The sequence below is a fragment of the Folsomia candida genome, unplaced genomic scaffold (genome assembly GCF_002217175.1).
Source record: "Folsomia candida strain VU population unplaced genomic scaffold, ASM221717v1 Fcan01_Sc002, whole genome shotgun sequence".
Taxonomy (NCBI): Eukaryota; Metazoa; Arthropoda; class Collembola; order Entomobryomorpha; family Isotomidae; genus Folsomia; species Folsomia candida.
The window spans coordinates 12,143,005-12,166,654 of NW_019091194.1; the positions used below are offsets into that span (position 1 = coordinate 12,143,005).

Sequence of the window (23,650 nt, forward strand, 5' to 3'; positions counted from 1 at the left end):
AGTCCAAAGGATGTGACTGCGCAATTCTTCACCAAGTCTTTTTTCACTCAAATGGGCACTTTTCTGAAGGAGTTCTTCAAATTTCAGACGGTCATCGATATATTTTTGTGACATGAGAGGTTTTTTTGGTTAGTTTGTAAGCTGTGTGACCCCACTTCGTAGTTTTCACAAATTTTTGCACGGTCACACAGTTAATTTGCTTCTTCTTCTCTTTATAGCGTTTTGAGTCATTTAACTCCCTTGCTCAATTACGTAATGAACTACCGGTTTTCTTGCAAAGTCTGTTTTTAATCATTCTTTTTGTGGTAGGTGACACCTTTCTGGGTCGCCCTGGTCGCTTTTTGTCGTGGACAAAATTTTTATTCTTCCATTTCCAAACAGTTCTGCGGCTGCAGCCCAATTTTTGCACAATTTCTGTAGGTTTAAGCCCCTGCTGATGCAATGTTTGTATCTCAACTCTAAGATGCTCATGACTTACACGTTTAGTTGTTCCTCCCATGGTAAAAATTTGAAATAAATAACTTCACTGGTTCAAAAGTTCCAGCTGAATTTGTAACAACCACGCTCCAAAAAATGCATGGGATCGGACTTTATTAACACCCTTTATAAAATTACATATTTCCCGTCGAACACTAAATTCTCTAAGGAACAGCGTGAAATAGATTCGACCTCTCTTTTCGTTTCTTGTTATTAGGCAATCCTGCAAGGGGAGAAGGAAAAGTTTCCCAAACACGACTTGGGACACGGACATTGGGAAGAACACGGCACTTACCTGTGTCACGATCTTAACCGCACTATCCTTAATGCTTCCCTACATACCAGAGAGCCGCCGCTAACTCACCACGAACCCCATTATTAACTGGAAGTACAACAAAAATCCGAGAAGAAGAAATATCTCGAGATTTTTATTCTTGTCACTCATGTAATAAATGATCCACAAAGATTTTCACGGCTAGGTTCTTTCAGTAACTTGAATAGAGTCAACTATCGCCTTCTCACAACTTTCTCCGATCTAGGAAGTAAATTCCCTAGTTTAGTGGGATCAAGACCTTTTGATATAAATCGCAGTTCACGGGTGGTATGAAAAACCTGAGGAAAGATAAAGTATATTTAACACCTAGAAGAGACGAGGAATCTCGTGATGCGCTGATTATTGCTTTCACCCACCATGAGAAACACGGCGCAGCAGGGGCCGACAGCTCCACATTGCAGAAAAAGGAGTTGGAAGCAGTTAGATGAATACGATGCTACTTATTTTATAAATTATACATAGAGAAGCAAGCAATGCAGCAAATGTAATAATGCATTGAATTATATTTAGTTGAAAAATGGAGGTCTAAACATGTCACATGTTGATGGATAGCGAGTCACACTGGATTCTCAAACAAAACCAAAAATCTTATAATGCCAAATAATACTACACGACATATAATACGATCTTTAGCCTGTTTTCTGTTACACATGCTAAAATCCTGTTACCCGAAATCCAGAAACTCCATTATATGCAGAGTTTCTTGGTTATAAAGTAATAAAGGCTTTCAAATTTTTTTATTCAAGTATTCTAGAATTTTAAAATCTCTGCACCTAGTTTGACCTTATGCGTTGGGACAAAGTGCGTGGGTCCCGAGCGCTGATTAGTTTATATATGAAACGAGTTTGCAGCCAGTCAGGTTGGTGGAAAACTGACTCGTTTGGCATCCATGACTGAAACCTTAACTATGAGTATTAGCCTGGTTGTGAGTTGTAAGTCGTCGCAGAGAATTGATTTTGGAACAGAGCCAAATGTGGATAATGGTAGGACAAATGGAGGTGGACTTTTACTTTGTTGTTAAAACGTAGATCTGCACTTGACCAAAGTTTGGTCTCGAGAAGTCCCGATTCGAGCAGAGTGCTACATTAAGTCCATTCTGAATGCAAGCTAAACTCAACTGAACTCTGGTCCCTTAACGACGAACCAGTCTTCCTACTCCTTAGGAGGCAAGGAAATAAGGCAACATCCCGATGACGATCCCATAGATATCGCAATCATATAAAACTCACGCAGTAGTACATGTAATATATGTCGAGGACGAATGCTTGTTTCTTTATCGGCGACCTAATATTGCATCTGGAGGGCAGCATAAAAAAGGCAGCATTTTGTGTAATACCTACCAGCATAGTTCATTTGACTCACAAAATTGCGTCGCGTTCCTCGGACCTAAAATTTTTCTCAAAGTGTGAGCGAGATTTAGGCGGACAGACAGGAGCAGTAAAGACGTAAAGAGGAAAAAGCAAATTAGACAACATGAATCTTGATCTGACATAGAGAGGGATCTTAAATGATAGGATCGGAATCCACCTTCTTAACGATGTACTTTTCTTCATTTCAAGTGGGAGATGCTGGGGCTGGTAGCACAGCTTGAGTGGGGGAAAGTAGTGACTGCTTCTGCTTGCTGATGTGTCTGCTTGTGCAGTTGCGACGGTCCCCTTTCTTCCTTTTCTCTATTTTCTTTGGTTCATGCAAGAAAAAGGGTAGACAAGTTTGTGATGAGGGCAGCTGTCGACTAAAACTTAACTGTAAGTAAACTGCGACACTTTTCAAACACACGCTCCATACAACCAGTTACCCAACAATCCACCCAGCAGCACGGCCATAAATTACACTTTACACGCTACACAGTTTCATATCTTTTGAAAGAAGTTGAACACACTGCAAAAAAAAAAATTTTTGTCGAACAAGGTGCAAATAAGTGTAGACTGTTGTGTTTGTGACACAGGTTGCTGTGAGTCCAACTCAGAGGACACGCTGGGCTCCGTGTATGGCAGCCTGGTCGCCGGAAATGGTGGGGGGAGCAATGGGGACGATTGGGCTCCCTTCGGTATTCCTCCAGATGCAGAGTACATCACCGCCATGATTGGAGAAAGCATCGTTTTCAACTGCCACGTCGAATTTCCAGACAACTATCCAGTTCCCTACATTGTGCAGTGGGACAAAAAGGTAAGAAAAATCTCAATCTGGTTCCTTTTCAGTACTCAATACAGCCTGCATGCAATAAATGACATATTGACACATATCCATGCATCTGATGTAAATAAGTATGAGTTGATAGTAGAAATATGTATGTACATACGGGCATGAAGAATGTGTGAAATAGACTACAACCCACCATTACTACAAATTCAAAGATGTTTTGAAAATCACAGAAAAATCCCTGTAGAGATGGAGGGACAAAGAGTGAGCACAATACATGTATGATTTATTTCTGTGTCAAACTTTTCATTTCTGTCAACCTGTGAGACGAAATATGTACGTATGTACAAACATGGAGATAAAAAGTTGGCCCAAAATGTCGTAAAATGCTTTCACAAGAGCACAATTGTTGAAATAAAACTTGAACTCCTTTCTTCCGTCATGTCTTTGACCTTTCGCTATTATTAGGAGCAACCTCCTTGCATCATTCGAGATATAAAATACTAAAAGATGTATATACTTGTTACTACTAAGGACAGAGTTATCTGGTTGTTGTGCTCATTTCGACATATAAAATGAGACTAAGCGAGCAAGCTAGGATTTAACAAGACCCCGATGATTCTACCCAATTCCCTTCCAAGCAGAAGCTTTATTTGCATAATTTTTTGGGGCTGTTTTGACGAAACGAGGAGACTTTTGTGTTTAGATGCTGAAAGCAGCACTCCACGTGTTCTTCAGATATTCTGAGTACTTACTTTAAAAATATGTATAAATTTGTAGCCTATATACAAATTTCGTAACTCCAGATCGAGTTAAATACGCTGTAGACCAATTTGTCTTTCAATTTACCTTATAATTATATTTGTAAAAGAGCTGAAGAGCAAGCCACATATGAAAACACAATTTCCACCAGGTCGAAAAAGGCGGGCTTGTGCATGTCAAAGCGTACGAGTGTGTAATGCCATAATGCGCCATAATGTTACATTTCCAGTTGAATTTTTTTGGGCGAGAGCATCAAGGTGGAAATACGATATCAAAATGAAAATTAGGCAGAAATGTCGAACTCGAGAAAGATCACCAATCCATGCAGCGTCATATGTACAAGTTTTCCCGAGAAGGAAGGGAAAGGAAGGAACCCAGCACTCCCTTATTCCTCCCGTAGAAAGTGTCATCGTCCTTTCTTCCATCCCATTTTCCAGGTTTTGGCGAATGATGCTAACTCTGTAGTCGGTGAGTGAGTGTACCGATAGATATGGCGAAATGTCGTACCACCACGGCGGAATTAGACTCAGCGAGAGAAAGGATGAAAGAAGCGGAGCCAAGTCAAGTCATCCAACCAACCACCCAATAGTTAAGACCCACAACGTAAAACGATAAAGAAGGAAGCCCACTTCTTTTATTTCCACTAGTTTGGCTTTGTTCCCAATTTCTACCGACTCAAGAAATACAATTTCCACCCCTGACTGAGGAGAGAAAGTCTCGATGCAATTGTTGGCTTGACTTCACCGCCGGAGAACAGAACCTGCAGAATTTGATCATCATCTCACATCAATACAGAAGGAAGGAAGAAAAAAAACTTGACTCAAAGTCAGAACGTATCTTGTCCCACACACACACACAGCCATTACATTCGACGTCAACCGCATATGTATGTATCCCACAGAGGTTGGGTTGTTTTTTCGGATGGCTTGGTTATCTGTTTGTTGGACGCCTTGGATGCACGGGAACATTTCAGAGTGCGCCGTTACATATCAGATGACTACACTTCTCAACGTTTGTTTGTTATCAACATGTCACTTTTTCTAATAATCGGCACTGGAGAAGATTGTTGGTGTAACGCCATATTGGTTTGCTTTCATTTTTAGTCATCTTTGGTGTGCCGTGTCCCACAAAACAAATAAAAAGAGAAAGTTAGCGTTGAAATGGCCAGTTGTGGCACGAACTAGAACTACATACGCGTTCGCCCAGTTTCTGGGATGATATTAACTTTAGAACATAACATGCCTGTTAAACAATATATATATCGCATTGTATGAACAGGTTTGGCAAATCTGCACTCTATTTTATGAAGACGCTCTAGCTATGACATTTTGTCAATCTTTTATTGCAATGTGCACATATTTAGCCACAAAATTTTAGATGACGCAATCGTTGATGATGGATTACACAATCATTCATCACCTTTGGGTATTATCCTTCGACAACAAATAAGAAACTGGGAATACAAATTTGACGAATTGAATTTTTGAAGAGTGTGAGACGGCTACATAAATATCTGCACTTCACGCTTATCCTCTAACCAGGCACAGTCTAGATAAGTATATACATAAGTTCTACAAGATAATAGTACAACGAAAACCACTTTTCTCTTTTTGTAAATAATGTGGTCCAAGTTGGGTTTTCCTCAGTTTAGAAATGGCAAAAGTTTGTTTTTGGAATATCGCTCCATTTCATCCACTCGCCGACTAAACCACCAACGGCTCGGGACCACAACTATTTACAACAACTTTACCAAGAACTGCTCTTAAAATCCATATGAAAGATAATGCCTACTTTCTCTCTCATATGTGCATGCGTCGCACGAAGCATACAGCTTAATTTTAAGTAAATGGGTAGACGATGAAGGTTCATTGCAATAAAAGTATTTCATATCCGCATCTAAGAGGATTATAGTCCAACCTGAAGGATACTCCTCGTACTTTCTCCTTCCATTGGTCTTGTCACATTTTAATCCGAATTAAATAGACAATAGAATATCTCTGACAACCTTTCATGTCTTCTGTCGTCGTTAAATTGGAACTTTACAATACTTTTTAACTTCATGGCCTGAATATTGTATGGAATATTTGTCATAAAAGTTTTTACGTTCTGAGAAGAAACCAGATGAAAGGCTGACATTAGGCAAATGTATGGAAACATTAAATTCCATTCGAATGTATGCATGTTCATTTCCAAATTTCTATTTCAAGGATAGGTGGATATTTCTGCCATTACAACAACGATGGGGATGAAGTTAAAAGTTTTGCTATCTAGTTCTGCTGCTGCCGTAACCCGTGGGAGGACCTTCTTAATGGAAACTTTTTTAATTGAAAAAAGCCATAAACTTCTTCTTTTTTTGACTGTGAAAGTCTTGAGTTGACTCAGTGAGTGGAAGAACCTAATGGTGGTGAAGTTGAATCAGTGAAAATGTGACCTCCTCTTCCCCTCCATCCCGACATTTGCTGCATGCGAAAATGTGTGCAAACGACTACCTTCTTCTCAGTCCGAAATAAAGTTGCTGCAGAGGAAATAATATATGAGATTTTAAAGGTCGAAACTGCACGTGAAAAATTTAAGAGATGTTTTGATTGAGAATAAATTATGCATATGGCCCATCACCTGCTCCCTGTTGGACCAGTTATCTACGACGGAATTAGAATTTATTGTTGCATCCCTGTCACGAATCCCACATTTGCTCATTCAACATTCACATTTACTTGTTTCCCCATCCGATCCTATCTGATCTCGGAGGGGGAGAAAGCATGTGCTCAGAGTGGAAAAAATTGCAATTCACAAGTCCAACCAATGTTACAAGATTCGTGTTTGTCTATCTGTCTGGCATGATACACATGCTCTCAACATCCTCTCTCCATGAACAAACCAAGACGAAAATGTAATGAAACAGCAAAGCCCAGAGGTCATAAGTTTAGGCGAAAGTAAATGCATAATAAACAAAAAGTCAAGGGTCCATCTTGGGAAATCGTCAATATTATTTACTTTTCTGCTGGTGGTAATACGCACATGAGGTCATGCTGATGGCAAAAGTGTATCTATGTTTCTATATATAAATATTTGTGTGCTAACGAAAACCGATAAACTCTGCGTCACACAATTCAACGTCGGCTTCAACTTTTCCGCAACATTGACCGAATCCGAACCATTTCAATACAATAATAATGCGACGACACAACTTTGACCAGAGAGCAACCATGGATTTGTGAAATCCTTTTGGCTGTTGAATCACTCGGATCAGAACCTTGCTTACTTATTGTCTGCATCTTGGAGCTTGTTCGCTTTTCAGCAGTTTTGCCTATACGTTATTATTGGGATGGAATATGTATTTATATAGAAAACCCCAATTTCACATTGTATTTCAAACCGTTTCGCTCCACTGACTTACACAATCACAAGGAGGAACTGACTCAGTTACTTACCAACTTGCTCAAGGATGTAGGCGTTAACCAGCGCCAGCAGTTGGGTAAGGAAGGAATGGAAGACGATCCAATCCATACGAACGCAAAGTAAGTTAAGGGGTTGTTCAAGGGTCATTAGTCGCAGCATTCCAACACATTGAACTTGGACATGAAGCAACTTCCTTTCGTCGGCCCGAGTGAATAAAAATAAACTCGTACAGCCCGCAATATGCACTGCTCGTCCGCATACATGAAGGGACTTTGAAAATAAAGTCTAAAATGTCAATGGATGGAGAAAGTTGACTTTTTTTACTCGTTGTCTGCGTATTTTGTGTGTTGTGTTTCTCTGCAAGAATTTACTCCATTTTTCGAGTTTCCCTTTGACAAATCAAAAAGTTATTTCTTTATCCCGGAGCCACAATCAATTCTCCAGACTCAAAGATGAAGTAATTGGCTTTTTTTCCTGAGTAATATTGTCTCAAGTCAGAACAAAAATCAGCAAAGAACTCGATTCATATCTTTCCCTTGGCAAAATATCATCAACTCTCTTCAGCTGTCTGCGTGTGTAGGAGGCGGGTGGGCAGGAAAGCGGAGAAAGCTCCAACAAATTTCCAATCGATTTAGAATTTCGCCCATTTTTTCTCTTATATATGTGGATTGAATACACCACCAACCACCTTTGGCTCCTAGATTTCTCTTATACAACTCTGCACCCAAGAACAACCAATCGACATATCGGCTCCAAAATAAAAACATGTGCCTAATTCTTCAGATAGAAACTATACAGATACACACATAGTTTTTCGGACTGTATCCTGCACAAGTCTTCCTCTACACACTTAATAGCTGATAAGTGTACCGAAGATTTCATTGAATAAGGAAGCTTTACTTTCTCGTGAGAAGAGCCTACGTTGCCAAAGTACATACGACACAAGACTTTGATGAAGCCTACGAAGCACAACAAAATGCGAAAAAATACTCGTAAGGTTCCAGCCAAATCCAATTCATCCGACAGGCTTTGAACAAATTGAAGTGAATGCTGAGAAGAGAAAAAGGAACATCTTCCAGCCAAATTCGATCCAACTGTCATTCACTCGCGTTGTCGAGAAAAAGAGAGGAAAAGAGGTTTGGTTTGGTCAGTGGAAAGAATGATGAGCACTTGAACTAATTGTAAACCCACGACCATAAATTATAAAGCTTTTGAAACAGCGATAAACTCAATTATGGAATGTACGTATTTGGATTAATTTGGAATGCTTACCTGCGTACATCAAAATTTAGCGTAGATTACACTAATTACATGATTCTATAATTTTAAATTAATACTTGAAGCCTTTAAATGTAATTAACACGGACACGACAAGCACTCGATCGACTTAATATTGCTCAATTAAAATCTTGCCATTAATTCACCTCGCGGCTGTTTATTCCTCAATTAATGAACACACATAAATAGATAGGTGCGTAGCACAGCAGTTAATTGGCGACTTGATTGAGCAAATGTCATTCACTCATTCAATTTCATATGTTCATTAATTCACATCACTTCTTCTCTCTAAGCTGAGAACCTCGCTGTTCCTCACTTGTGTACTTGAGCTACTTATATAGATGTCATATTATTAAGCAAACCAAAGAAACTACGCCAGGTTTACAATTCCAGATTTCCTTTTAGTATCGAGTAACATTCTATGAAACAAGTAAATATAAATCTACAGCAGTTTTATGTAATCTAACTGCGTCCGCCGCACTGTCTTAAGTTATTAAAAACCTGTTAAATTGTCATATCTAAGCCTTCACTAGAAATCTAATTTTTGTCGGATTTTGACAATTCTTCTGCATGTTCGATAACCCTATTTTTGCAAAAATAAATAACTACAGAATTTCAAACTGATGTAAAAAAAATAAGCAAGAAAATAATTCTCACGCTAAGGATCATGTTATTGTGCATGCAGTCAGTACGTTCATCTTGAAGAGGGAAATTAGGTTACATTATAAATTCCACACTAATATGAAATGACATACCATAACTAAAGCTGTCCAACCCAACACGTGAGATTTTATAAATTTCCCACAACGGACGACTAAATTTGGTGGAGAAAGTTGAACTTTTTTTATTTTTTGACTTTCCGGTCCCGATCTGTAGCGGAACGATGAGCTACTTTCTCATTTCTCGAGTAGGATGACATAAAATGAACATGGAAAGAAACAACTTATTTATATTCCAAACCGGTTGTACATCTTAAAGAGTGAGAGAAAGGGCGAGATGGGAAGGAGATGATGCTACTGCTGATGCTGCTGGTCTGGTTGCCTCTCTGCCTCGAGGAACAGCAGTAGATCTTTCCTTGTCACTCCGGGCTTAAGCAGAGCTTTGACAATGACATTTGACTCGTAGTGACATTGCGTGGCATTTGACTCGTCCTCGTATTTCCTTTTGAAAAACTAAACTTTTTTTCCTTTTTAATATATTTTTATGCTTTCCCCATATCTCTCTGCCTCATCGAATCGAACTTTAATATTAACAAGGCAGCGTCGCAACAGAATATTAAATGGCGCACACATATTTCTCTATTTTGTGACTCGACCTTTTTATGCGAAAACTTGGGGACATTTTCATTTTTAGCTGTCTGACTTACTTTGTCTTTCTTCTGGCACTCATCAGTTTCTGCGGGTTTTGTCAATAAAATTGAATGTCCCAGTTTCAAAGTGCCACAATTGTACGTATTCTTACTTTCTTTAATTTATTTAATTTATTACTGTACACTTTTCGTATCTCTTAAATATAAGAATTGTGCTTTGTGAGTGTAAGGACATGTATTTGGGTAAGAAGAGAGCACGGTGGAAATGTAAAGTTGATCGTGGTCTGCTTTTAGGCAGAAAAAGACTATTTTTTATTACAAATTTTCACGGATCAGCATTTCCTTTCACTCTGTTTCACACATCCTCGCATTGGTTGTTTTATGCCGCTTTGTAGTGTATTGGTGAACAATAAAAGAGCACAATTTGACGACGCATGATATTGGTTTAGCTTTCCCTTGTCAACTGCCTGATTTGACACTTTGTTGACAATTTCATTTATTTTCAGTTAGGGAGGATGCAGTCTGTCATTAGTTTAGTTAGCTTGTCCCAAGTGTGTGTGTGGTGGTGCAACTTCAACTCTTGACTGGTTCCATTATTATTTCCCGCATTGCCATGATATTGACTGAACCAGAACAAAAGCAAAACAGCAAAGCAAATCAAAATCACATACCTCACAGCGAAACAGCTTTCACCTCCAAGAAACGGAGGAAGGGAGACGTGGAGGAGAAAAAAGACTTTATCGTTTGTCATTCTCTTTCGACTTGGAGACCGTCTGTGCTAGTCAAACCTTTGAAATGACGGCGTGATGCAGATGCAGGTTCAAATGACAAATTGCAGTGACACACACAACTGACTCTGCTGCTGCTTTGGTGTGGTGAAAGCTGGCTTCAATTTGGTGTGACATTGATAGCTGGTAATGTGCAATTTATAATATTTACTAGTGAAATTTGCATCACGTTAACTATATTTCTGGCGCCGGATGTAATTTAAAGGTTGTGAAATTTTCCACCAAATATTTTACTGCTAAATATATTTGCTTCTTATTACTAACACCAGTCGGAATCATGTTGAATGTAGCATCGCAAATATGATCCATCCATTCGCAATGGTTTAATTACTCCTCACTTGACTTGCAAATTTCGTAAACCCGATGTACGTGTAATTTTGCAAGAGGTCGCATAAATCATTCTAATGTTCAGGTTAATGTCCTCCCGTTAGTGTGGAGCCTGGTCCCCAAAGCAGAATAATGACAAAGTACGCTACCAGGCCCAGGTACATGCACGGTGTGGTTCCGTGATACGCATGCCACTACTGTGTACTTATCCTTAGTGAAGCCAAGGTGTGGTGTATGTGCCATAAAACGAAGTTCCCTTTATTGAAGAAATCAGAGACTCTCTGGGGTACCATTTGCCTGATCAAGAAACTTTTTCCGGCCAGGCTTGTCTGGCTAAAATGATTCAAACACGAAATTTCGCAGTGCAAAAAAAGACTCGGCGGACCAATCCATTTTTATCCAAGTTTTAACTACAACTTTCACTTTATTATTCTATGCCTCTCATAGAAATGTACGTATGCATGCATATACATGCAGGGCAGAGTGTTAATCAATCTCCCATGCTTGAAAGTTTTTTGAATGTGTAACGTCATTAATAAGAATGAACTTTTGACTTTAGATATTCGTACAAGGTTGAGTGCAGGAGTATATAAGATTATAATTTCTAGAACCATGTGCCAAAACAACGGTTAATACTATTACACTCTTCACAAAGTCCTAAAGAGAAAGCTCTCCTCGCAAACATAGTCAAAACATATTTACTGTCGCATAATGCAGTAATACAATTTTATTTGTGCAATGTCTAATTGGTGCAATCTATGTAAGTATATGTTATCTGGAGAATGACCTATGACATGCTCGGATTAATTAGAATACAGTAGAAAGCATAGCCGATGAGGTTTCGTGTTTTTAGTTAGTTTGTTATTATTAAAAGCATATAAAGTTTTTGTTGCTGTAGGCCTATTCTCAATTAGGATACGAAGCAACGGCCTGGGTGTTCATCACGTGTTACTGTTGCACCTCATGATTTCATTTTTCTTCCTCATCAACTTGGTCCTAGCGCGTAGAGTGAGCAGAGTTCACAGCAAGAAACAGAGTAAAAGATAAAGTGAAGAAGAGTATAATTTCTTCAAGGGATCCAGAATTAATGGATGCGATGCAACAGCATGAAACAATAATCAATCTGCAATCCAGGAAACGCGGACCGACCACGGACACTGGTAAATGGAAAGTGCATCACTTAATGGATTTGTGGTGGGCATGATCGAGGGAGCCAGAGTTGAAAAATGAGGCTGTCGAGGCATTATCGTATGAACTTGCCTGTGGCCGCAGACTTTCACTTTCTCCATTTCAACCGCAAGTCCAGGTTATATAGTTGCGTTACATGTTGACAAGGATAACTTTCTTCCCCCGCTTCGCACACTTCTTCGTTATTCTAATGCATAAATACGTGGGTAGTCTCTAGTGTCAGTGTCTGAGGTTTCCTTACTAATAGATGTATGTATGCATGTATTCCTGCCCCATGAAAATCATTTATTTTCTAAATTTCACTAAAATGAGTTGAATTTATTATTGGTTTTGCAGGGAGTGGATATTCCCATCCACATATGGTACGATGGCTATCCAACCCACAGTGGCGAAGGGTATGAGGGCCGAGTGGCTCGTGTGAACCCAAACAGGTGAAACCATAAAAATCAAATGAAGTACTCCATCTTGATACAATTTAATTCATTTATTAACAGTTCCTATGGTCTGGCTTCGCTCAATCTCACAACCATCAGAGAATCGGACCGTGGGTGGTACAATTGCAAAGTGTACTTTCTCAACCGGAGTCCACCCCCTTCCAACAACAAGAATGTCACGGGAAGTTGGTACCATTTGGACGTGCATGCGCCTCCTCGCTTCGTTCACACCTCGGATGGTAAGTTAGTTTTGATTACATATTTTTTAGCATAAATGACAAGTTCATTAGAAACTATAAGTAAATTAAATATTGTAACCGTCCATGTCTCCAGTAACGCATTGTATAATACGAGGAATAATATGATTTCTTTTCTTTTCCAGACACTGTGTATACTAAAATCGGGAAAAACATTATTCTTCACTGCCGAGCTGAAGGCACACCACCACCAGAAATTGTTTGGTAAGCTACCATTTTGGCATTACTTATGAATGCGTCATATCTACCTTAATAAGAGCATGATATGCTCTCCAGTTTGACATTACACACATTCCTACAAGAATTTCTGTCTAGAAATGAATTAGTTGTAAAAAATTACATGCAAGCTGTATTCTGCATTTGTGCATACATATCTATGCATATGAATTTATATCATCCGACTTGGTGGTCGACGACGTACTACCATCCATGAGAAACTGCAGCGCGTGATTCGTTGATTTTGCAAGAAGATGAGAGAGTAGACATCCACCTTTGCTTTGTCGTTTATAAAGTCTTGAGGAGAATAGCCTCTGTCTCGTCGCACTTCCGACAACACTTCAATAAATCACATTTTCATGACTGGGAATGGAACATTCTGTAGCAAGGTTGCCATTTAGGAAATAGCTTTTCAGAGATGCAGGAGATATGAAGAGATATCCAACTAAACCATTTCTGCCAGTTCTACTAAACCATCACTGATCGAGGAAACTGGGCACAATGCAATAAGGGAACGACGTGAGAGTGAGGCTTGCTATGCTACATATGACACTGCCCATACGTGCATATGCAGTATATACGTACCTACGAGCTGTATAATATTATTACATACAAGTACAAAGTACTTGTTCTCTCAGAAGGAACGATATTGCGAATTATATCAAATCGACCTGCTCCTCGTCGCTTATCGTCATATACTTGAGCGGATGATGCTTTCTCACTCACTTACGATCTTGGTCCTTTCACGAGAAAGGAGAACTCTCAAACTGAAGGATAAAGAAGAAGACACGTACATAATTCGGGAAACAAGTATCCGAGTGAAAGTAAATTTTCAAAAGACAGTCAACAAGAAAGAACCTTGACTTTTCAGGCTGTGTCCTTCCATCTCCTATGTGGTTATATGTATGCTATTCACCATTGGTGGACGCGGTCAGCATCTCCCTCGCTTCCATAGTATCTCCGCTTCTGTCACAACAACTTTGTAAGGCTGATTTGATCCGAGATAGTTTCGCGTATGAGACGTCGTGTTAAGTAAAGTGAAGAAAGAAACTTTTTGTCTTCCTGATTATGATAAAACCGGTCGTACCAATTTACCTTTATTATTGGTAGTTCTGCCAAATCGCGTCATTCAGAACGTAAATGTTCAAAAATCTTGTGTAGTTCTTATGCATTCTGTGATACTCCACTGTCTGTTGGGCTTTCGGATATTTACCTTCATTTTTAGAATGCTTGCAGCCAGAGTTCTTCTCCTCGTTTAGTTTTGTGATACTGGAAGAAGTGCCATCAGGAATAGTATGAAAATACTTTCGTCGAGGCCGGGTTACACAAGAGTTGAAAAGTTTGAATACTCGGAGAAAGTTGAGCATGAAACAAAATTTGAATAATAAAATATCTGCAGTGAAATTTCCATACTGAAGTGGAAAGAGAAAAGAACAGCGACGCCATGGCCTGATTCACCGTGTGCTTGATTAGAGAAGACTCGGATACCATTATACATATACGAGTCGCATTCATTTAAAAGTTGACGACGCATTAAATTAAACACAAAAGAAGGAAATGTTTGAAAAGAGCCACATGCGATGATTTCATTCAAAATATGATCACTGATTTTCCTTTCAGCTTTGTGGCATTCGTACATTTGCGTTATGCTCATGAGAAAATTTGAACTGATTATTTTCATGTTTGAATAAAACATAATACGGAATAAAATTGTCAAAAACATTTGGATTCTTTTGTTACTTTTCTCCTTGAAGAGCTTTTCGTCAAATAATATTTGCTCATGGACCATTTCAAGTCTAAGGCATTTTTTATGCTTCATTTTTCATGTAGGCACATATGCAATCTCTATCCTGCAATGCTCATCCTTACTATATTTTTGCTCTTTACACCATGAAATGGATAGGAACCATATACATAAATACCTGAAAAATAAAGAATAACCTCGATAGGCCGTTACAGGCAACCCGTAATTTAGTCAGTTAGTTGGGGCGAAACGTTCAAGGTTTTTGAGATGTAAAGTTCCTCCCAGACCTCTTTACAAATAATAAAGTATAAAATTTATAGGCGATGGCAGCTATGTGTTTATTTCCATTTAGATTTGTTAAATTTTTACGTGTCAGTAAAATTACTCTAAATGCGACATCAAGTTTCAAATAAAATGCGTGACTTGATCTACATGGACAACTTTCATTGTGAAGAGATCGTTGTCATGCTGGAAGAATCAAAATTGAGCGAGTGCTCGCTTGATGCTCAGCAGCAGGAGAAAGCGTCCGAAATGTTCCTCTGAATTTACCAATATTCTCATCTTCCCTACGTATCCAAGAAACCGAGGAGAAAGTCAAATGTCGATTTTCCACTGAAGTTGCAACTTAAAACTTTTTTGGTTGTATAACACATGAGATAACACCAGTGAGTGAAGAAAGTCATGTCGTGCACTCAACTCTACTAAAGTGCCGTGGAAAGTGCACTTTCCTTGCGAAGTGAGGAAGATTATGGTAAAGTTGGTAGTAACATTGGTTGTGTTGGTTGAGTATTGGTTGGAGCTGGTTATAGCGTCGTGGTGGAGATTATTGTTGAAGATATTAGACGTAGCTTCCCATAGCATCGCTGTTCTCCTATCGACTAAAATAGCTAAGTATCAGTGCATATGTTGGTATAAGAGGACGTTAGAATTTAGTACATATGGTACCATCGGTTGTTCTGTAGCACAATTAAGAAGATGTCAATAGAAAATCATTAAAAAATGATGCATCCACATTTATACATAAATAATAAATAAGTGACGGAAGCGTCAAGGAATATCCTACCAAAATGAGCATCTTTGACACTTTTGCATTTTCGTCATGGCAGAAGTGGGAGAGGTGGTGGTGTTGTTGGTGAGGAGCCCTCGTATGTATTATCATCATCTCGTTGAGACCCTTCGTGGATGGAGAATCGGAAAAGCAGTTTAGAACGAGAACTTCTGCAAGAAGGAACTTGTCTGGAAAACGAGTGAACTGAAATGTTTCTATTCTTGCACTTCTTCCTTTTTGACATCATGGGATTGGATTGACGCTGGGCTGAGAGAAAGAGAGAGCAGTTCCTTGTTGTACTTATAGTCATCATGGCCCACACAAGTCTGCAGTTCCTGTATACTTAATGTAATGCCTTCCTTTCTTCGTCATCCAGCACTTTTCACTTTTGACATCAACGCTCAACTCGACACCACCATCGTCCACATCCATCCTTTACACATACTCCTAAAAATACGGATACACACCAGAAACATGGACATGACCCTAAAGTCTTCTTATACACATCCTGGGGTGAATAGATCCTCATCGATATATCCTTCGTCTTGAAATCAAGTCCACACACATGTTACCAGCACTTGAAATCTGCCTTGGTCGATTTCTTGCTCCGAAAGTGACTGACTTTAAGCTTTGTTGTGTTTTCATAGGTATAAGGACTCCGACCCGGTCCAGCCATCGGTTACAATATCGATCGTAAACGGTATGGTTATTTATCAGCTAATTTGATTAAACTTCTTTGTTACACCCTGATTATTTTACGTGTGTTTTTTTACAGAGGGCACTGAACTCCGAATATCGCAGATTAAAAATTCAGATGTAATAAAACTAAACAAACAAATATTATAAAAAACAAAACCCATCTCTAGCTTATTTTTTAAACTTAGGTTTCGGATTATTTGTGCCTTGCACGCAACCAAGAGGGGAGGATCCACCACACCATTCGAGTACTTATTGCAGGTAAGCTGACAAAATGTGATTTTCTTCTTTCTTTACATTTCCTATGTCTTAAGGAACACGTCCCAACTTTTAGTTTAGTTATGTCATAAAATGAGTCAACCGTACTTGGACTCCATTAAAATCTCCAAAAATGAGTTCTCACTATTGTGGGCAACTAACCTTTCAGCTAATTTTGAGCTCCAGAACGAAATCTGGAGTCACCAGCTTAAGCGCAAACTTCTTACAACAAATCCAGACGACGTAGAATGCGTGTAAGATTTTTGGAGAAAGTCGGAAAGTCCAAACACATGTATGACACACTCGCCTTAAAGCATTTTTTGTTTAACATAATCAGATGTGCAAATTCAAGTTTCTTTGAAGTTTAAATTAGTAAAATTGCTGATTAAATTACGATTTATTGATATATTTATCCAATACTACGTTATGTACTTGATTAAGTTAATGTTAATTGGCGAATATTAATTGGTGAAAGCACCGCTGTGTAGGTGTTTTACATTGTTAACATGATTACCTCCAGTAGTGCATTTAGTTAATCAATTTTCTGCATAAGTCGTTGGATTTGGAGAAGATTGTAGTCGGACGGGTCATTCATAAAATGGAGTCAAGTCTCTTAGAGGGAGCTGATGAAATTTGCTATTCCAGTCAACTTCCTCGCATCCTCGCTCACTCCTAAAGAACATTTGTTCTCCGTCAATTTTGCCTCAGTCAGATATTTCTCCGTCTATCGCTTCTGCCATCAAAAAGAAGGAGCGATCCAGACGAAAAAGTTGGCTTCTTCATATCCTTTCCCTCCGCCTCCCTCAATTCCCCTCATTTCTTCGTCCCCCCACCATTCGCAGAGGTCCGAGAGGAAAATCCACGAGTGGTGAAGCACGTTGTGGATCAATTTCTCCTTGTGCTCCTTCATTTGGTCCACGAAAGAGTTTTAGCATTTATTTGGTATTCTCCCGTTCTCTTTTTATAACTGGCAAGCAACTTCATCTTGATCTCTTCCTGAGAAAGGGAATAAATTGAAAGATAAGTTTGAACATAAGTTATATTTATGTGTCTCGGATTAGATGGACTGCGGAATGAGAGGATACGGAAGAAGGGCAGAAAGAAAGAGAAAGTGCATGAATATTATCAGTCCGTCGGCCACATTGTTGATCTAGCTCGCTGTTGTGTCCGTCGGCTGGTTTCTTTCCATTATGCGTAATACAAAAAACAAATATTGAGGGTATTCGTTATTTCTTCGTATCCGTAGTATCGTAAAATAGTTTACGAAGAAAAAACAAGGGGTCAAGCTTAGTAAAAATCGTAAGCGTAGTAACGTGATTTTCGATGACAAAATCTTACGACGCTTACAAAATCTCGTAAGCTTCGTAAGTTATTTTACGATACGAAGAATACTAAGGATACGAAGAAATAATGAATACCCTCATTGTATCCCAGCAGTCAAATCAATCATATATTTGAACTTCCGGTTCACTATCCAACCCGGCAGCCTAGCAAATAATAATTATTCCGCGAGCTGGTTACATGCATGTATTATTTATTATATGCGTATGCATAAATTGATTGATGTTGGTATATTATTGATAAATTGAAACTGAATTAGGTAGAAACTAACTTATTATATGTATGTAATATGTATACATAGTCTGATTTTGTAAGAAATATGTATGTGGCCAAGGTTTTCTATACGATTTGATTCAATTTTCTTGCTTAGACTATATACCTTACGATGTATTTTTCAGGTTTTTCTATGTAAAGAAATAAGTCTACGCTAAATTTATCTACGTATTTTACCTCTATTTTGTTACGCCATGAAAGAAAAAGTTTAAAATTTTGCGTTCCACTTACCAATTTCAGTAAAGTATAGACAGGGCGTTTCCTTTCATTTATTTCCAAGAGACTACAAGTCCCAACTTATTCTTTTTTGTACATCTTGAAATCGGAGGGGATGTCAAGAGGAATGCTAGGAATAAAATAAAACCGAAAGCAAAGGTGTTGAGGTTGGTATAAACTTTCATTTATTTAGCTGGTTGCCACACAAAATGGACGCAGACTAAAAATATGCGCACTTGCAATAATCCTTTCTTCTCTAACTCGTACTTCTGGTAATTTGCTTATACAACAGTAAGTTTCAGTCCACATATAATATTCTTGGAAGAGAGAACCACAATCCTTTCTTTTACCTACAAATTTCTCGTCTAGTCGAATGGACTTTCTCCCGCATTCTCCACGTACACATGAACTTTTCATGTAGAAAGTTTCCTTTCTTTCATCCCTCCCTTTTACTCGCAAAGATCAATTCGCTCGGATCTGATGACATGTTGCACGACACACGGTCGAGAAAAAACTAAAGTCTAAGAAACTACACAAATATAATGCACGAGTGAAAGTCAAGAAAGCAAAATACAAACTTGGCAAGTTCCAAAATTCACCGTTTTGTCCTCAGGATTAGAAATAGGCAAAATCCAACTAAAACTTTTTTAAAGGTTAATCTTGAAAAATTAAAGAGTTCCATAATTTGCTTATATTTTCAGGATCTGCCGTAATCATTACTCCTCCGAATAACATGACAAAAGTGGACGGGGAGAAGGCAATCTTTCCATGCGAGTGGAGAGCCAATCCGAGCAACAGTACGGTAATTTGGTATCGAGATGGAATTCCAACACGACAGATCTCATCTTTGGAGTCTCGCGTTAGTCTTTTACAAATTTATCACTTTGATTTGATGTTTATTCCGAGAAGAGAAGGGTTTGACAAAGGTTGTGAATGTTTTCTCTCAGATCGAGACGCCATCCGAAGGAAGTCTTATTATCAGTCCCGTGCACATGGACGATTCCGGCTTTTATGAATGCAGAGTCTCAAATGGGATTGGAGAGACCCAAAGTGCCGTTGCCTACCTAAATGTCGAGTGTAAGCTATCAGACTTTCACAGTCTTATTGTCACGTTGATAACAAGGTTGAATGGGATGAGAGACAACAAGGAGATAACAGCCAAGCAGATATGTGCAGTCGTATATATACACACAGTGGCTGCTCAGTGTACATATATATTTGTTACTAATAAATACAACAGAACAATATTTAATATCATCGCCCAAAAGGGAAATTGAGAGAAAATCTTCTTTCTTAAGAGAGACACACTACAGATGTGCATGATACGGATGACAATGAAATGCGCTTTGCTTGTAGTTTCTGAGAACTACTTCCTTAATAACAAAGTCAACTATTCTGTGTACACGGCATTGTCCAATTCAATTCAAGCGTCTCGAGAGAGTCTTTCATTCCTTTGTAATTTGATACTCATTTGTACCCGTTTGTTGAAACGACTATAAAAAACTCATTCCTCCCTCCAAAATGTGTAGCCCCGCAAATTGATTTGTCATTAGACAGAATGGAATGTTCTTATTATGCTTCTTCTTCTTCTTCTGGAGGGCTGCATACTCCATGAGATATCACCAACAACGCATATTGCATATTGTTCTGGTTGCCTTACTCCCTTTGTCTCGACTCCGGATTAGTTAAGACATACAGGATCAGATCGATTTTTAAATTGAATTTCACGCTTTATTTCATCATTTTCCTTCATTCTTGTAACTCTCCTATACAGACGCAGCTCAAGTGACGTACACCCCAACCGTGCAGTACCTGCCTCATCGTCTCTCTGGTGTTGTAAGATGCTACATCCAGGCTAATCCCCCAATCCAGTTCGTAATGTGGACAAGGGACAAACATCTTTTGGAGCCGTACGAAACGGATGGATTTGCAGGTCAGATTTTGACGCACGAATTAATGGAACTATTTACTCCAGTATTGGAAATATTTGAAATCCGCAACCTTACTAAATATGAGTCATATCAAAAATATAACTAAAAAAAATATTTAAGTACTGCTACAATAGCTTTAGTTGTTTCCTCGTTGTTGAGATATTGAAAGAAAAATCTCACTTGTATATACATATGATAATATAATTACGAATGGTTTACAGTAATGTCCAATGGATCACTGCTTATCGATCGGGTGAAAGAGTCACATCAAGGTGAGTGAACTTGCTTGAGGAGTGGATTTGTCATAAAAGTGAATGAATTGATGAACTAAATATAACTTGTAAATTTGCTCGTTTATTAGGAATGTACACGTGCACCCCGTACAATGTTCACGGCACAAAAGGTAGCTACATATTTAAAATGGGAAAGTAATTTAAATGGCATGAAATAAAATGTAATAATTTTCTATTTGAAAAGGATCTTCGCTTCCAATGCAAGTTATCGTTAAGGAGCCTCCAAAATTTGAAATTACGCCGGACCCACTCTATCAGAGAAAGCTTGGTTCTTCTTTAGAAATTCCATGTACAGCCATCGCCCCAAATGGTACAACTAGCCCACTCATTACTTGGCAAAGGGTACGTTAACAAACGTTTATGTGGAACATAAACGTTCAAATCAACAAAACAAATCTACATGTACTAAAATAACCAATTTCTGAGCAGAAAGATGGTCAGCCTTTGCCAAGAGATCGGGTACGCGTAGTGGAAGGTAGCTTAATGCTGGACAATCTACATCAAACTGATTACGGTACGATGCCACTCAACCTGTTTTATTATTATTTTTGTCTAAATCAACTGGTTGTATTAATATTAATTTGATGTTTTTTAGGGGAATATGAATGTGTGGCATCAAATGAAGTTGCGACCCTATTGACCTCCACAAAAGTCATTGTGGAAGGTACAAGACCACACGCTCCATTTAATATTAGTGCCACCAGCGCAGTGTTCACTGTTACTCTTAATTGGTTGCCCGGATATAGCGGTGGTCCAGACTTTAGACAAAATTACGTAGTCTGGTAAGATATGTTACGCACGTTAATTTGACAAGGCATCAATAAATAATGAGACGAGAAATGGCGTACTATATTATTTGTATGTTGTTCGTAGGTACCGTCTTTTGGGTGAAAGCAAATGGGAAACGTAAGTTGTCCACCACAGTTTTTGAAGTAATTGATAATAATGGTCTGAATTTTTTAGCGTTCCAGTTACTCCACCCGGAAGCACGAGAATTACAATCCGAAACCTTTCTCCAGGTAATGAAACGATTATGTACTGAATTAGGGAGCAAAGATTTGTTAAATTAAAATTCACAATTTCTGATGTTGAATTTTCAGGAAAGACATACCAATTTCAAATCATTGGAAATAATGAGCTTGGTGAAGGTCATCCTAGTGAAATTGTTAACGTTACTACCAAAGGTAATTTAATTCAGTGTGTTTCACGCGAACATTAGAATCCAGTTGACCACTTACAAATACTGACTTTCTCCACACTTGACTGTGTACTTTCACTACTTAATCTTTATGTGGATTCTCTAATCCTAAGTGCATTCAGCGTATCGTAGATTATTTGGGAAACATTGGTCTATGTATGTAAATAATTCAGGATGCGTATAAAATTGTTAACCATGTGCTTGTATTTTTTCATGCGTCTTCTAAGGTGTAGACACCATTCTTAATACAACTACAGAACCTCCTAAACCAGTGGTAAATGGTCCTGTGGTACCAAATACCAAAAGTCCAATGACAAGTCCTATCTCTGGTAATTGTGCTAATAAATGTCTTCGCTCTAATTTTTCGCTACTAAAAAACAAACATTGCCGCATATTTGTTGCTTATTTTCGGGTTTTATATAGTTTAATATTGTATTTTATTTGTACCTTTATTAAACCGTTGACAAGATAAACCTTCTGCTTACCACTACACAATTAATGACATTTTTTGTATTAATAGAAAGCATGTCCATGTTTATTTGTTTATTTGCACCCCTACTGCATTTTTATTTTGATTTTCACGAAATAGATATTCTCGACTATTCGATTATGATAACTTTTCCTTCTGATGAATACGGCTCCACGTATATTCCTATTCTCCTGCGACCACAAGGTTGGTTTTCAGTGTTTTTTTTTGTTAATTTGCATGACTAATTTACAATACTAATGTATGTATCAAGTTATATAATTTTGCTGTGCTTCAATTCCTGCGTTCCATTGCCCCACATTTAAATATGTATGTCGATTAATATTCCTCTTTCCTTTTAGGCCCAAAGCCTGGAGCCCCCCACAATTTAACGATACTGGAAACCCCAGAAACGTTTTCAGTCGTTGTAATGTGGGCCCCACCAGCAGATATGCATGTTGCTGTAGCATACTATCAAATCCAATATAGGTAAGTAATTTGGTGCTGAAAATTTATACGTGCTTTAAGTTTATCACGTCAATATAAAAATTATAACTGTATATTCTATTTTATAAGCAATTTTAAATTTCCGTATTTTTTCAATTAAAAAGATCCGGCGATGTACCACAATGGAAAACGCTCAATAAAGATAAAATTATTCCACCGGTATCTTCATATACCGTTAAAAGTAAGTTTCATAAATTAAAAGTCAATATACTAAAACTATTGAAGTTTGCGGATACTAAGGGTTTTGTTTTATACTTCCAGCTCGTCGTTTTAAAGAAGGAGAAACTTATGTGTTTCGCGTTGGTGAGTTTTTATTTTACTATGCAAAATGTACAATTTTATTGTTAATACTAGAGTCAAACAGTTAACTTCAAAGTTTAGTTAGATAATATATATAACTTATTGAAACTTTAAGTGTTATCTTCAGATGAAAATAATGTTTTATTTTGTGTTTTATGTAGTTGCTTTCACAGCAACGAGTGAAGCGTCAAATAGCGAAGAAATTAGCCATAAGATTCAGCCTAAGGATACACAACGTGCAATTATGGTACGGTTACAAACTTGTATTAAGTAGCTAATATAAATATTAATTGGAATCGTAAAATTACTAAAATGACATAATCTCCCCAAATCAGGCTGGCCTTGTTGGAGGCATCCTGTTTTTTATAGTTGCCATCATTTTAGCTGTGTGTGCTGTAAAGATATGCAATAGAAGAAAGCGACGGAAACAGGAGAAAGGTATTGCTTATGAGTTTCGCTTGTACTCACTGT

General features: G+C 38.2%; 1 protein-coding gene across 7 annotated transcripts in view; it reads left to right on the forward strand.

The window, feature by feature from the left end:
- LOC110843450 (protein turtle) overlaps nucleotides 1-23,650 on the forward strand; it is an 81,017-nt gene that overhangs the window by 52,484 nt on the left and 4,883 nt on the right. For 4 of the 7 annotated variants that reach the window (XR_004833899.1, XM_035847366.1, XM_035847367.1 and 1 more), the window contains 24 exons: nucleotides 2,736-2,977; nucleotides 12,338-12,432; nucleotides 12,496-12,674; nucleotides 12,818-12,896; nucleotides 16,348-16,400; nucleotides 16,476-16,516; nucleotides 16,585-16,657; nucleotides 19,186-19,343; nucleotides 19,432-19,561; nucleotides 20,259-20,417; nucleotides 20,637-20,687; nucleotides 20,777-20,818; nucleotides 20,893-21,050; nucleotides 21,138-21,222; nucleotides 21,304-21,490; nucleotides 21,582-21,614; nucleotides 21,672-21,727; nucleotides 21,809-21,892; nucleotides 22,134-22,235; nucleotides 22,735-22,861; nucleotides 22,984-23,060; nucleotides 23,141-23,182; nucleotides 23,341-23,426; nucleotides 23,515-23,617. Coding sequence is in view for 6 of the 7 variants with exons in the window: in XM_035847366.1 (XP_035703259.1) it covers nucleotides 2,736-2,977; nucleotides 12,338-12,432; nucleotides 12,496-12,674; nucleotides 12,818-12,896; nucleotides 16,348-16,400; nucleotides 16,476-16,516; nucleotides 16,585-16,657; nucleotides 19,186-19,343; nucleotides 19,432-19,561; nucleotides 20,259-20,417; nucleotides 20,637-20,687; nucleotides 20,777-20,818; nucleotides 20,893-21,050; nucleotides 21,138-21,222; nucleotides 21,304-21,490; nucleotides 21,582-21,614; nucleotides 21,672-21,727; nucleotides 21,809-21,892; nucleotides 22,134-22,235; nucleotides 22,735-22,861; nucleotides 22,984-23,060; nucleotides 23,141-23,182; nucleotides 23,341-23,426; nucleotides 23,515-23,617 (2,442 nt within the window). In the remaining variant the exon portion in view is untranslated. Of the gene's footprint in view, nucleotides 1-2,735; nucleotides 2,978-12,337; nucleotides 12,433-12,495; nucleotides 12,675-12,817; nucleotides 12,897-16,347; nucleotides 16,401-16,475; nucleotides 16,517-16,584; nucleotides 16,658-19,185; nucleotides 19,344-19,431; nucleotides 19,562-20,258; nucleotides 20,418-20,636; nucleotides 20,688-20,776; nucleotides 20,819-20,892; nucleotides 21,051-21,137; nucleotides 21,223-21,303; nucleotides 21,491-21,581; nucleotides 21,615-21,671; nucleotides 21,728-21,808; nucleotides 21,893-22,133; nucleotides 22,236-22,495; nucleotides 22,580-22,734; nucleotides 22,862-22,983; nucleotides 23,061-23,140; nucleotides 23,183-23,340; nucleotides 23,427-23,514; nucleotides 23,618-23,650 lie in introns of all 7 variants that reach the window. The other 3 variants (XM_035847369.1, XM_022089413.2, XM_035847370.1) reach the window with 3 other exon arrangements.